Here is a 15,531-nt window from a genome sequence, read left to right as displayed (position 1 = left end):
AGGCGCAAAAAGAGTCCGCGAGAGGTGGATGAGGAGCCGCGAGAGGCGGACAAGACCACAGAAAAAAGGAGTGAGCATAGAAAAAGAGAAAAAAGGAGTCAAAGTAATGAAGCGCAACGAGCACCAAAAAAAGGAAAAGGCACATAAAAAAGTAGTCAAACGCAGGCAAAGCATGAAACACATTGCACACGAAACTAGACCCCAAAAAAAAAAAAAAAAAAAAGAGGCTCGTGCACAACAGCAAGGCAACCCCCCCCACCAGGCACCGGATGGGACACACACCAAGAGGGGGATTCAACAAGCCCATGGAACACAAAAAAAAAGAACACAAAACCACCCCACAGACCCTACAAGCAAGGGACGGGACACACACAAAGAGGGGGATTCAACAAGACACAGGAACACAAAAAGAAAGAAGACGCTCGCGCAACAACAATCCTCACCCCCCCCCCCACACACACATCCATAAGAAGTGACACCCAAAGCCACAATCAAAGTGCTGCATCGCAACAGGCACGGATTCAAAACGAAACACCTCCCGTCTCAGACATACGTTAACGGCAAGGAAGGCTACAACGGGCTTCTCACACAGCACAGGCAAATCGATTACAGCTCCAAAACAACACGTCCCAAATACTACACATGCAACAACGCGCCTCTCAAACGGCACAAGCAAAACATACACCAGGAAAATTCATTCGGATTAATGAATGTCATTTGCAATCACTGTCATTCAGTTCACTTCCCTGAAGAAACAACTGGCAATACAAGTAATACATTTACACGTTGTTGTCAAAAGGGTCAAATTAGACTGCCTTCTTTACATTCATATACTGAATATCTACAGGAGCTTCTAACTAACGATGTACCTGAAAGTGAAATCTTTATCAACTGCATTAGATCCTACAAATCAGTATCCACTATGAACATTAACGGTGGCACTGCACGTGACATCCGTCTTGAAAAAATGTTAATTATTGATAAATGTACAATGGCATGAAGTCACTTACTCAACACCATTCATAAACTTCTACAAACGTTTATGAATAATAATATTCGCTTTGGAGGAAAGGTACTTTTATGAGGAGGAGATTTAAGACAGTGCTTAGCTATTGTTCCACATGCCATGCGCTCAGCTATTGTTCAGTGCACCTTAAAATACGCAGACAATTGGCATTGCTTTCAAAAGATACAGTTAGTACAAAACATGCGATGTCCAGATCCAGATCATAACAATTGGTTATTACAACTGGGAGATGGTACACTCACCAATACAGATGGACTTCAGCCACATATTATTACAATTCCTCAAGCCTTTATCTGCGATGACTTAGTTACAGAGAGATTTGGAACAGCAATCTCATTAGACCAAATGCCCCTTTTAACACAACGCACTATATTATGTCCAAAAAATATTAATGTGGAAAACATAAATACCCAAGTCATTCCATTACTTCCTGGAGAGACACAACTCTTTCTAAGCTCTGACAAACTTGACTCTGATCACAACAATAACCATCTTCATTGACCTTACAAGTTCTGACCTGGAATTACCTTTTACACTTAAACGGCGTGTACAAAGAAATTTTCAAATAAACCTTTACACTGTGCCACACACTTTATTGTTTGATTTCTATTTGCATCATCTACACCGTCACACTATTCTATATCTCATTCATACATCACGCTCTTTGTCATTCCCAACACCAGGGGTTGGCGAGCGAAGCGAGCAGGGGGCGGAGCCCCCTAGTGTCATGCTATTTTAGTTTTAATCTGCTATTGTGGCTTTGAATATTCTACTTCAGCAGCTGCTTTTATGGCCTGAACTGTTATAACCATTGATTCTCAATTTTATTGCTGTGCTTTCAGGTGTTCTTGTTTTTTTTTTTTTGCTTTTTTTTTTTTTTTAATCTGTCCTATGCAGAGAGTGATATTTGTTGTGGAGCAACTTGGGGATATTTGTTGTGGTGCAACTTGGGGAAAACATGTAATATATTGAAACTCTTTACCTTTCACATATTCAGTGCAGAGCTGGAGCCTGTCCTGCCATACCTGGGTGAAGAATGACAGTGAATCCTTGATGCACTCACTCTCACATTTTCACTCCTACAGGACTAATGTAGAGGCACTAGATAACTTGAGCTCCATGTCTTTGGGACAGAAGAGAAAGCTGAGTTTTAGAAGAAAACCTACATAAACACAGGGAAAATATGAAACTTCACACAGACTGTCACCAGTAGTTTTTTTTTTCATATTTTTTACTTTTAGAATTTTGAAGATTACAAATTTATTTTCCCTTCGTCTTTTACAAAATTTGCATTTATCTCTTAAGCTAAGTTTGCACTGATACAATATATTACCTAAAGAAGTCAGATGACTGCAACTGCATGGAACAATTGTGGGTCAGCTCTTTTAAATTATAATCATATATATTCTCTCTCTTTCTCTGTCTCTTTCCCTCCCTGTCTTTCTCTGTTTTTTTCTCTGTTGTCTTTCTGTAAGGTTTCACACTGTGATAAAAAACTTCAGAATTAAGACAAAAGTATTTTTCTAAGATACGATTATAGAAGGGCACATATTTGGGGAAGGGTACAAAGCTATATCTAAAGCACTGAACATCACTCTCCATTGAGTGCTGTCCATTGTACAACAGTGAAAAAAACGAAAACGTTACACTGAACAGTTCTGGCTATCCATGTAAACACAATAAGACTATTTCTTAAAGAAGCTATTGCAAGTTTGATCCCCACATCAAGCAACATTCAATATCCTAGAATGACAAATGAAAAACAGGATTTTACAATTTTTTTGCCAATTTGTTAAAAATTAAAAAAACAAAAACTGATCACATTGACACAAGTTTTCAGATCCTTTACTCAGTACTTAGTTAGAGAACCTTTGGCAGTGATTGGAGTCTTCTTGGGTTTTGACGTGACAAGCTTTGTGCACTTTGATTTTTCTGCCATTTTTCTTTGTAGATTCCGTCAAGCTGTGTCAGGTTGAATGTAGACTATAAGTGGAGAGCTGTTTTTGAGTCTCTCCAGAGATTGGAGTTAAGCCCGGGCTATGGCTGGGCAAATTAAGGACTTTCTCAGAGTTGTCCATAATCCACTCCTGTGTCTTTGCTTTATGCTTAGGGTCAATGTCTTATTGGAATGTAAATGATTTTAGTACAAGGCTGCAATGTAGTAAAATGTGAAAAAAGTCAAGTGATCTGAATACTTTCTGAATCCACTTGTATATGCAAAAGTACATGTATCAGATCAATTTGTACCAGCAGATTCTAGTTAAATAACATTTCAAAAATTAAAATGTATGCACAATTATAAAGTATGTATTATTATATTTCATTTTTAATATTTTATTTTAAATTTTTAAGTAGATTACCTCTTTTTTATTGATGTCACCCTCAAAAGGTCTTTCAGCAGACAAACAGTGTCACTAGTGTAAATACCTACTTTCCTTATATTTCATATAATTTACTAAAGCTTTAGTGTTTTTTGGAGTTTGATGTACATACTAATGTACAGCATACTGGCAAGATTATAATCTGGTGAGTCATTTACGTAAGTCTCATTTCACAATTTTTTTGTATATTTTTTTTGGACTAATGTTGATAAATTTGCCCGCAACATAGTCTGGTTCTCAGTAATGTTATGGACTGATCTCGGGTGATTAATTTTGATGTACAAGTTTAAAAGTCCACGGTATTACTGTCTACTTCATTACATAGTTTCCTATTTGATGCATGAATAGTTTTGTCTGTGAAGGAAAACTTGCAATATATGCATGTGAAATATACCCATAATCATATACCATATGTGTCCCTGTTTCTAAAGATTATTTTAAAGTAGCAGCTTACATCCACCCAGCTGATTCACATCATAATTTTAAGTACTTCTAATATGTTACCTCTTAATCCCTGTTTGTTTAAGCAAAAAATATTCATCTCCTTCAGTCTTCCCTCATATCCCTACTATCTAGTAATTCTTTAATTCTAGTAGTTCATGTCTATTCTTTTCTCTTTTCCTGTTTTGTTTGAAGGTATACAAAAAAATCTTCACACAATATATATAATGAGACCTCAGAAGTAGTGTTATAGTTTATGAATAATCACTCTTCATTTATACTCAGTACAGTGGGTGATATAATCCATAATTCTGTTGGCCTTCTTAATCATTTCAGTTTCATTTCTAGTTGTGAGTAGTGATGAGTCCGGTATAATTGTAGGTTTATTTTTCATAAGGTACACATTGACATTTCAGACACCTGTGTGTAGTTAAATGATATCCAATAATTTTAAATCCCATGTCTAAAACTTTATATTTTTTACATTAAAATGCAACAGCTGCATATCTATTAAATTATATCTAGCGCCATCTGTATTAATTTAGATTACTAGACTATCCTCCATATTGGAATTTGGTGTTATTTCCCATCTTAACCAGTAGGGGTGGGAATTGGCAAAGATAGCTTGATTTTATATTACAACAATATTAGACTACTGATTCAATATGTGTTGTGATTTTTAAAGTATAGTGATTCTGTGGATATTGTGATTCAATATTAAATTTTAGTTTAGATTTTTTTTTTATTGAAAAGAATATCTCTTCAAACTGACAAATTCCTAGTAATACAACTAAATATATATTTTAAGTTAAAATGCTTTTATTGAATCAACAAGTAAACTTCAAAACTTTATATCCATAGCAGTGGAAATTAATGGAATTAAGAAATTGACACTGACGGTGAAAATTTATACGTTTGGAACAGCATACATTACATAGAAACAAATTAAATGAAATCCACAGTGAAGTATAACATTCTGCAGCAGTGAAAAATCCACTGAAATCCTTAAATATGAACTGGATTATAGATAACAGGTAGAGGAATATAAAAAACTGTAAAAACTGTAAACTGAAGAATGCTCAGTAGAAAAAAAGTTAAGCATGCCTCTCACCTGAATCCGTTGTAAGCAAACAACACTTTATGAAGTTAGTGCTGCATAATGAGATTTTTGTTTGTAAAAGCAATAGATGGTTGACATGCTCGTGGACAGGATGCTTCTTTGGACAGTTATAATATCTGCTGCTCTGGAGAGCATGTATTATTATTATTCAGCAGACATACTTGTCAGTTATATATACAAGTACCGCTTGGCTAGTTTGACTTTTGCGCCACTCCAAAGGGTTTTTCCAACAAGGCAGACTGGTAGCTTTTTTAAACATTTTTACCTCCTCCTCTTCTACCTTTTTTAGGGGAGACATGGTAGATGTCTTACTGACATGTTCAAAAGTGCATCCAAGTAAATCAGCCAGGTTACAGGACACTTTTTTCTTGGCAGTTGTGATTGAGTGCTTCTTTTCTTCTAATTTGTCTAGTACAAGTGTGATATCCCAAGGATCTTCAAATTTATGACCATGCTGCTTTCCTCAGGGTGACTGACAAAAACCAAAGATGCCAGAAAAAAAATATAAACATGTATGCACGCATGCACGCACACAGACTCTGAGTAGAAGAATCGTTACTGAAAGTATATTTTGTGCTTACAATATAATATTTAGTCCTCACAGGTGGCGCAGTGGTAGTGCTGCTGCTTTGCAGTAAGGAGACTGTGCAAGATTGTGGGTTCGGTTCCTCCCTGTGTGGATAGCGCTTTGAGTACTGAGAAAAGCGCTATATAAATGTAATGAATTATTATTATTTAACAGAAGTTTCTGAATTTCAGTTTACATGAGGTGTCTGCTGGTTCTCCACTGCTGCTGCTATGTGTAATGTTTCTGTGTAGGTTTCATGCCACTCTCTTCCTCAGACAGGAAGTGTAGTGCCTCAAACTTGCATCACTGGCTGATGCCACATAAAGTGTGGCCATCTCCTGGTCACTTGCATAACATTTCTGGAGGCCATGGTGAAGAGCTCCTTGTATATCCCTAACAAAGAGGATATCTTCTTGCAGAAGCTGTGAATGAACTGGGGCAATGACTGAGACTGTGGAGTTATTTTCATCTGATATAATACAAATGGCCAATTTTACTGGTTTCAGGACGTGGACATTTTCTTTTGCAGGTGTTATACCTGACTCTGGGAAAGTCATGATGCTCTTGTCATTCTTCCTAACCTCAGAGAGTGACAGTACAGCAGTAATAGCTGGTGGCTGCTCAAGGAAACATTCAGCTGTATCATATGGGTTTTAACATCAGAAATCAGCCACCATGTGTTGATCCAGCAATTTCTGCTTTTGCTGTAAAGCTTCAAGGTCTTGGGTGCTTCTATGGAAAAAAACGATGACACGTCTTATTCTTCCAAGTACTCACGCAACAGCTGGTTGTTTAAGTGTACACTGAGCCATCAAGTTTCATGTGTACGCTTACAATTTAACTTGAGCAATCTGAGCAGCAAGAATATTAGCAGTATTGTTAGCAACTGACATTGGCGGTTTTTCTTCAATTCCACATTGTTCAGTGACATTACAAAGTAGCTTTGCCATGTTAGCTCCAATTTGACTTTCTTGCACGACTAAGGTTTGTAGGATGAGTATAAGCACCATTCTTCAGTTATGCGATTTGATGTTACTGTAACGTAACACTGTGTGGCCTTCAAAGTAGATGAATCACATGCCATGGCAATTGTTTCTGCTTTACATAGTAATTGCTTTAATTCCAGTTAGCCTTGTTATTTATTTTGGGAATTGCTGTATTATAAAAAAAATGTAATGGAATAACGTACCTCAGCTTGAGAGTATGAATCATCTTTTGGAATCATACATTCTCTACAACAGTATATGCATGAAGGTGCTTGTAAATAAATTTTGCAATAGACTTTGCTATGTGTTTTGCCCTTGTCATAACTGCTGGAGAATTTGTTTCAAGTTGAGTCCAGCGTTTGCCGCTTATTTAATATAGCTGTAGGCATTTTATCTTTGGCTGGTGTTGAGAGAGATGTGCTTTAATATTAGTGGTATTAGCACAATACTTGACTTTACCATGGCAAATTCTGTATATGGCTGTATTCATCTCAATTTCTCCATTTGCTTTGTGAAATCCAAATTGAGTACAGGCTTTAGATTTAAGTTGAGATGATGCTGCATAAATCCAAAGACAACATGAACAACGTCATATCATCATTTTGCACTGATTTCAGTGTATTTGTTTTGTCAACAAAATGTGTCCATGTTCAGCAACCTTGAATGGACATTATTAGAGTGGCATAAGTAAATATATACATTATATTTACAATAAGATAGATAGATAGATAGATAGATAGATAGATAGATAGATAGATAGATAGATAGATAGATAGATAGATAGATAGATAGATAGATACTTTATTAATCCCAAGGGGAAATTTACAACTAAATTCACAATTGATAACTACATCAGTAAACTGTTATCATGGCAAATGCGTAATTGTATGCATCTTATATCTAACTGACTATACTAATCAATCACATAGTATGGTTAACTGACATGGTTACACACAATTACATTTTGTAATGTCATCATTTTAATTTTATTATTTAGAAATTAATTTTTTTGTCATCCTGGAGATCTTATAATCGCCATACTGTACTTCAGAATCGCAGTTTTTTCCCCACCTGTATTAACCAGCTTGCTATTTCTTTTTTATGTAAATCATGGATTTTTAACTTTTTTTCTTAGCATACCAACCCCAGTAATTGAAATGCTTTGGAATATCACCATTTTTATTGTCATAAATTGTGAAGAACTAAATCATTATTAAGTAGAACTAGAAGTCATATTTAGGTGGTTTTAACAAGATATTACAGATTGTTTGTGTGCATATGTCTTTTAATCCTGAATTACTTCTTTTATGTATATGTAACTTTTTTATTAATTTATTTTTTAGTTTATGAACAATAATGTGGTTTGACATAGAATACAAATTAAAAAGCCTAAAATGTTCATAGATTTAATTTACAAAAAATAGACAGTTCAGAGCTTAAATTATATGTATGGCAGAGAAGGAGGACTTCCCGCCGGATGACAACATATGGCTGGAAGGGTTTGCTGTTTAATTGGATTTGGTGGATTTACCCAAAGGTTTGTAGAAAATAATAAGATCTTTGTGGGCTACTCAAGTTATTCTACCTTACACATGTGCTTATTCATTTACAGTTAACTGAAAAGTATACACTGCTTAAAACCAATACTAAATGTATTATATATCATTGCTATATGAATTATCAGCATGGATGACGCCCTGTCCATTGGTGCCTGTGTTGGGCATTGTACAGTCAGAATAGGCATGCACTCCTAATGATCCTGAAATGGATAAGTTGGCTGTAAAATAAATGGATGGTGGATGATTGGATGCACAACTGTAGCCATGTTCTTTAAAATCAGAGAATCAATACAAGGCCTCCATTCATTTGTCAGGGCAATGTATGGTGCTGTATTGAAAGGTGATTAATTCTAATTCATCATTGAAATATGCAACACTACAATTTAAAAATACTGCAACTGACAACTGATTGGTCAGATCATTGCGCTCCCAAAGAAAACAAGAACTGGTATTTTTTTATAAGAACTAAATTCATAAACAGATAAAAGTGTTAAAATGAAACACTTTTTTGCCATGAAAATGCATTGGGATTTACTGGTACCATGATGTCAGAGGCATTGTCCTTCACAGTGTGGTAAGAGGAAACCCTCATGCCTCTGTAAAAATAAGTGTAACTGCAACTGCATTGGCTCCCTCTCTCCCTCTGCTACTCTGCCTTTGTTCATGCTTTTTGCTCCTGACCTTTTTTAGGCATGTTCACATTTAATGTGAAAAACACCTAATTCAATAGCCATGTCTGTCTGACTGCCTACGTGAAACACATTTTACGACAGTGGACTGATTTTGTGGAAACTTAGAACATTTATTGTTTAAGGAGTTTTGTTGGTGTAGTTCAGTTTTCATTGACATATGTTAAACACAACAAGCTGTACACATTTTTGAAATTTCAAAGTCGCCCATTGATAAACATTGGTGAATTTGTAAACTCTTCTGTCTTAAAACAGAGAATCATTCTGTGCGACTCTTAACTAATTAGTTTACTGTCTCAGTTTTATGTTGAGAGTTTCTTTTTTGTTTGTTTGACAAATGCTTCAAAACAGTGAAACAACTGCAGTTGTGCCCACTGAAGCAAGTATTCCTAGCTGTTAGACACAGGATGGGGTGGAGGAAAGTATGATGTTAGATGTTGTCATGGCCAGGAGCACTCAAGGAGCCCACAGTAAATGTTGGGGAGTCAGCCAGGCAACCACATTTAATGAAAGAAACACAAAAGCATTGTGACTTGCGATTGAAAGAAAATCTGGTTAATCCAGCATTTTAAGAAACAAAACATAACAGCCAAGAAAGCTTGTATGCCAAATAATAACTGTGGCATGTCTGGTTTCAGACAACTTGGGTGCTTCATACACTTCAGACTCCAGGGCCAAAATATTATGTGGCATTCCAGACACGTCCCTTTTTATTTGGCTGGGGAACTAAAGATGGCGTGAGTTGCCAAGCGTCTTTTCACTGTGGATGGAAGAGAGAGAATAGTTAGCAACAGGGCCTTCTCTTGTTTTGGGGTGGAATCGCTTACCTTGCGATTGAATGCAATCCTTGAATGTAATTCCCCGGTGCACATGTGTGACAATGTTTATGTATTTATTAGTTTGCTAATAATGGTATTCTTTTATTATTCAATATGGTAATTATAATATTGGCTGTTTATTCATCACTGTATAAGGTATCCTTGTACCAGATTGCAGGGATAAGTCTCAGTAGATAGATAGATAGATAGATAGATAGATAGATAGATAGATAGATAGATAGATAGATAGATAGATAGATAGATAGATAGATAGATAGATAGATAGATAATTTATTAATCCCGATGGGAAATTCACAGATAGATAGATAGATAGATAGATAGATAGATAGATAGATAGATAGATAGATAGATAGATAGATAGATAGATAGATAGATAGATAGATAGATAGATAGATAGATACTTTATTAATCCCAAGGGGAAATTCACATACTCCAGCAGCTCCTTACTTATACAAAAACAATATTAAATTAAAGATTGATAATAATGCAGGTAAAAACAGACAATAACTTTGTATAATGTTAATGTTTACACCCCCGGATGGAATTGAAGAGTCGCATAGTTTGGGGGAGGAACGATCTTCTCAGTCTGTCAGTGGAGCAGGACAGTGACAGCAGTCTGTCGCTGAAGCTGCTCTTCTGTCTGGAGATGACACTGTTTAGTGGATGCAGTGGATTTTACATAATTGATAGGAGCTTGCTGAGCGCCCGTCGCTCTGCCACGGATGTCAAACTGTCCAACTCCATGCCAACAATAGAGCCTGCCTTCCTCACCAGTTTGTCCAGGCGTGAGGCGTCTTTCTTCTTAATGCTGCCTCCCCAGCACACCACCGCATAGAAAAGGGTGCTCGCCACAACTGTCTGATAGAACATCTGCAGCATCTTATTGCAGATGTTGAAGGACGCCAGCCTTCTGAGGAAGTATAACTGGCTATATATGCTACTTATATGCTATAAGTCTGGCTTCTACCTCCATTTCATCTGTGTCTGCATGTTGTCTTGCATGAACCTCAGTTACAGCATTCAGTTCTCCTGCTCCCTGAAATCATACCGGGTAAGGACACAGTGTTCCTGTCCATAAAAGTAAAAAATGCAATCAACTTAACATAGAAATCTATTAAAAATGGCTTTAATACAGTAATTTATTGACAAAGAAGAATCCACTATTTTAGCTTGAGACTTTGGTACAGATTTAAATCTCCATCAGGTACATTCATCCACATGATATTGTAAAATGGTATTTAAAACATATTTTATGTACATTATTAATACATGTAATTAATTCTGTTATAACTTATTTTTGAATATGATTCACTGTTACAAAAATATGTAATAAAATTAGTGATAACAGATATTTTGAAGTGAATAGAAAATTGAAAAAAAGCTCTTTCAAACCAAGTAACAAAGTTTATGAATGCACCTAAATCTTATGCCATGTGTATATTTTCTTATTTGTTTAAGTAGCACAGGATAAGAAACACTGATTTAGATCATTTATTTAAAGTAAATTAGGGGGCTTTGCCCCCTGCTCGCTTGACTTGCCAACCCCCGTGTTTGGTTAATCGGATATACAATTTTAAAAGCTTTTTTTTTCTTTGGAATTGTTTCAATTTCATTATTTGCACTTTTACTTTAACGCTTCAGTAAAAACAATATTTGGAATTACCTTTTCTTCAAGATCACATTGAATTTTGATTCCGCTTTTGGAGATACATTGTGACAACGCAAAGTATAACTGCCTGTGAGTGAATATTGTTTCTTTTTCTCTAATAAATAATCCAACCTTTTCTAATGTTTGTTCCTGTGATTTGTTAATTATCATAGCAAAAGCTATTCTCACAGGAAACTGTATAAACATTTTAATAAGAATGGCATCTCCTTTGGTGTTCAATGTTATTTGCAGAATATGTACTACATTACCTTTCTTGTCGCCTGTTAAAATTTGCATCGCTTCTCCGTGATCATAAATATACACCTGACCGAATTGTGTTTTCTTCTAAATTAAACTTGTTGTTGCTTTAACTGTTGCGGGACCACAGATTCTCATAGCGTATGGTCCATTATTGTGTAAATCTACGTTTTGAACATTGAATGATGCAAACGTGAAAAGATTATTGTATTTTGCTTGCAGTGTTCGTGGATTCTGCAGTGGGCTGGCGCCCTGCCCAGGGTTTGTTACCACATCAATCAATACCCCGCTGTCAGTCTTCTGTGCTGTACTCCGCCCTCCCTCAGTTGAACCTAACAGTCACTCAAAAAAAAAAAAAAAAAAGGCTTCAACCTGGCTGGGACGCTACAATACTTTCAAATTTTATTGCTTTCATATTCTTCACCTTTCTCTGCATGTGTATCGCACCATCGTTTTTTTTGAGCCTTTCGAATTCCACTGCTTTCATAATCTCTTGTCTGCATTTTTTTTTCTCTCCAACGCTTTTGGGTCTCTTTTCTCCGCGCTGCACTTTCTTCTTCGCTTAGTTGTTGACATTTCATCTAGAATGTATTGTCCTTATACGCTTTATACTGTATACGCTGAGAGCCCTGGATCTGTGTCTGCTACATGCCTTTACATGACTTGAGTGTTTTGCTGCCCATGGTCTTATTTGATATTGGTTGTAAGTAGGGCATGTCTTGCAAGTATCTCGTGTTCCACATCCCCGTGAGACGGTCCTGGGACAATCTCTTGGTACCAAGTCTCCGCTCCGTGGCCAATATCTTTTGTCTCGTGGATCTTTTAAGAGTCTTCTGAGAAGATCATGTCTCATCTCCCTGGTTTTCCTTTCCAAGATTTTTTTTTATAATAGAGAGAAAGGGCAGTGACCCTGTTAAAGACAATTAGGGAACAAGTGCACACTGGAATGGCAAAGAATATGACTGGTGAGAGATGTGGGACAAGAGAAAAGAGCAGAAACAGACAAAATCTTAGTCATGGGGCATGCAGGTGGTTTAAATACTGGGAGGCAGAAAGAATAAACAATTAACTGTAGCTCTGAGTTTATTGTGCTCAACTTTAAAATCACATTATTTGTTAACTAGGTCTTTTCCTGCTAACTGGTCACATGTGTTTTATGTCTTTGGATAAAGAGACGTGCCAGTTTGATGGTAACATGGATGATAAACCAAATCGTCAAATTAAGTTTCTTGATATTATTCTTTTATTCCTAGGTGAGGTTATTTCTGTATTCACTTGTTATTTACAGTTTCAACATTTTATGTGCATTTTGACTTTTTCTTTATCTTTTCATTATTTTTCTTTGTGTTTTAATTTCTTTGCATTTTCATCATATTTATTTGTGCTTTCAGTCTTTTGTGAGTGTTGTCATTTTCTTTTTACATTTTGACCCTTTTGGTCATCCTATTTTTTTCTTATATGACCATTATTGGACATGTTACAGAATATTTGTAAGCAAACGTAGGAAAGTTATTTTCATGCTGAATTCTTTTAAACAGTGGTCTAATTTAATATCATATACTTTGTCTTTCTTATTAGCTGTTTTACACTTTAACTTGTATTCTGAAATTTAATTATTTTACAAGAAAAAAACACTCTTTTTGAGCTTCATCAGGGCTTATATTTGCACTGAAAGGAAATTGGCACAAATGTTTGTTTTAAAATGTTTCATTTCTCAAAACCTGTATATGATATGTGTTTTTTGTTATTATTAATGCTGTGTTTTTTTCCCCTCTTTCTCTCAAAGGGTCGGTGCACACGAGACAACTGCAAGTACCTGCACCCTCCACCTCATCTGAAAACTCAACTTGAGATAAATGGACGCAACAATCTCATCCAGCAAAAAACTGCTGCAGCAATGCTTGCCCAGCAGATGCAGTTCATGTTACCAGGAACACAGTTACAACCTATTGTAAGACATGGGAAGGAGACATAAAATCTAAATTAAAATGTTGTTGCTTTATGGATAAAGCTCTGTTACCATGTAATATTTTTATATATAATTACACTCAGTTCAATTTATTCGTAATCAACACTTTTCCTAAAGACAGGCTAAAATTATATGCACAGACTAACACATAGCAGAAAAATACAACACTGTCACTTTAAAAATTGATATATTTATTTACACTGTCATAAGAGATAAAAAAAAGTTGAGAAATTAAGTCATTAATTTCCATTTGGAAATAGAAAAGAGAGGGCAACAAAAACAGAGAAAACAGTGTTGACAGAAAAAGTAATAGCTTTAGGTTGGGTTGTTCACATAGTTGTTTTGTAAAGGAGGGGTTCTGTCATTCACATACTAAAATCTAGTATGTATATTGTGACAGTTTGAGGTCCTCTCGACACCTTGAACCTTCTGACCACTCTTCAGACACCAGGTAAAAGTCCAATAATTATTAATTTGTACAATATTAAAGTGCACAAAGCACCTACACTCCACAATACTCATATAATAAATCAATAATCAAATAAACAATCAATACAATCCTCCACTCCCAGACGCGTTGCCACCCTTCCACCCAGCTCAGCTCCACGCTCTGGTGTTTCACTGTCCTTTTTATAGTCCTTGACCCGGAAGCATTTCACCCTCTCTGTCCATGTGACCTGGAACACTTCCGGGTCAGATAAAAATCCTTCTTTTCTTCACCCAGGAAGCACATCGTTCCCTTTGTCCACATGACTCTGACGTACTTCCTGGGCGTAAGGCAAATAGTCTCTGTGCCTCCCTGCAGCGTCCTCTAGTGGGCCCCAAGGTATCCAACAGGGCTGAGAATAAAAACTACATTGTCCAGTATTCCCTGCTGGCATTCGGGGCACCTCCATGCTGCAGGAAGGGCTCCACCTGGCGACCTGGGGGTATTGGCCGGGATGAAAGGCCGGCCACATATCACAATATACAGGTCAGGTCAGGTTGGAGAGCATGCGCTGGTACACTGCATTGTTGCACCCATCACACAATGAAACAGCTCAAGATCCTGGTTGGCAACCCCTGAGGCAGACACAAGATCCAGGCCACCCTATGGAAGTGACCCATCATTCTGCCGCAGCCAGGTGTTACATGGGCATCCCCTTGACCTGGTCCAGTCTCTCCGGTCCTCAGCAATGATCACCCTCGGGGAATTGCACATGGCCTTAATGCCATAACTGACGCTCCCTTACAATGCAGGTACTGTGCCTCATTCAGGACTCTGTGAGCAACCACTTGCTTGTTCGAAGCAAAGTCAAACCAGCAGTACCCAAGGATTCTCCGATGAGACACAGCACTGAAGGAGTCCAGTCTTTGTCTCAGGTTACTGGATAGCATCCATGTCTAGTATCCATATAGCAAAACAGGAAGCAGCTGGACTCTAAAGACTTGGACCTTAATCCTTTTGCAGAGATATTGGGAGCACCACACATCCCTTTCCCCTGCCAAGGAAAGTAAACCTCTCGATGAGGTTAACATTCTCTCTGCAGACAGACACATTGCTGATGGCTGTGTCCAAGAGTATCATTAAAGGCCTGGTTCTTGGTTTTTATCCAGGACTCTCACAAGCCCAGACATTCAGACTCCTCTCTCAGTCTCTCAAAAGCCTCAATCAGAATCTCCATTGACTCTGCTAAGATAAGTGAATCTTTCTTCACCAACAGATATCCCACACCTGGTGGACCCCATAGACCTGCCCAACACCAAGTCCATGTAAGCATTGTACAGAGTAGGAGCAAGAGCACAGCCTTAATGAACCCCTGAATCAACTGGGAAAAACACGGAGGTTCTGCCTCAACTTTGCACAGCAATCACAGTACCAGTGTACAGGTTGGACATGATATCCAGCAACTTTGGGGTGATCCCACAAAGTCACAGGATGTCCCACAGGACAGCTTGATCAGCTATGTTGGATGTTCTACAATAATCGACAAAGACTGCAAAGAAACTCTGCTTATATTCGCGTTTGCTCTCAAAGAGAATCCTCAGTGCCAGGATGCAGTTGAT

At 37.1% G+C, this 15,531-nt stretch overlaps 1 protein-coding gene across 3 annotated transcripts in view; it reads left to right on the top strand.

Moving 5' to 3' along the window:
* Positions 1 to 15,531, top strand: part of mbnl3 (muscleblind-like splicing regulator 3) — a 253,728-nt gene that overhangs the window by 145,603 nt on the left and 92,594 nt on the right. For all 3 annotated transcript variants that reach the window (XM_051935117.1, XM_028815762.2, XM_028815760.2), the window contains exon 3: positions 13,303 to 13,467. In XM_051935117.1, the coding sequence (XP_051791077.1) occupies positions 13,303 to 13,467 (165 nt within the window). The remainder of the gene's footprint in view (positions 1 to 13,302; positions 13,468 to 15,531) is intronic.

The sequence above is a fragment of the Erpetoichthys calabaricus genome, chromosome 12 (assembly GCF_900747795.2).
Source record: "Erpetoichthys calabaricus chromosome 12, fErpCal1.3, whole genome shotgun sequence".
Classification (NCBI taxonomy): domain Eukaryota; kingdom Metazoa; phylum Chordata; class Cladistia; order Polypteriformes; family Polypteridae; genus Erpetoichthys; species Erpetoichthys calabaricus.
The sequence above is the reverse complement of the archived record's forward strand: the minus strand, read 5'-3'. Positions and strand labels throughout refer to the sequence as shown.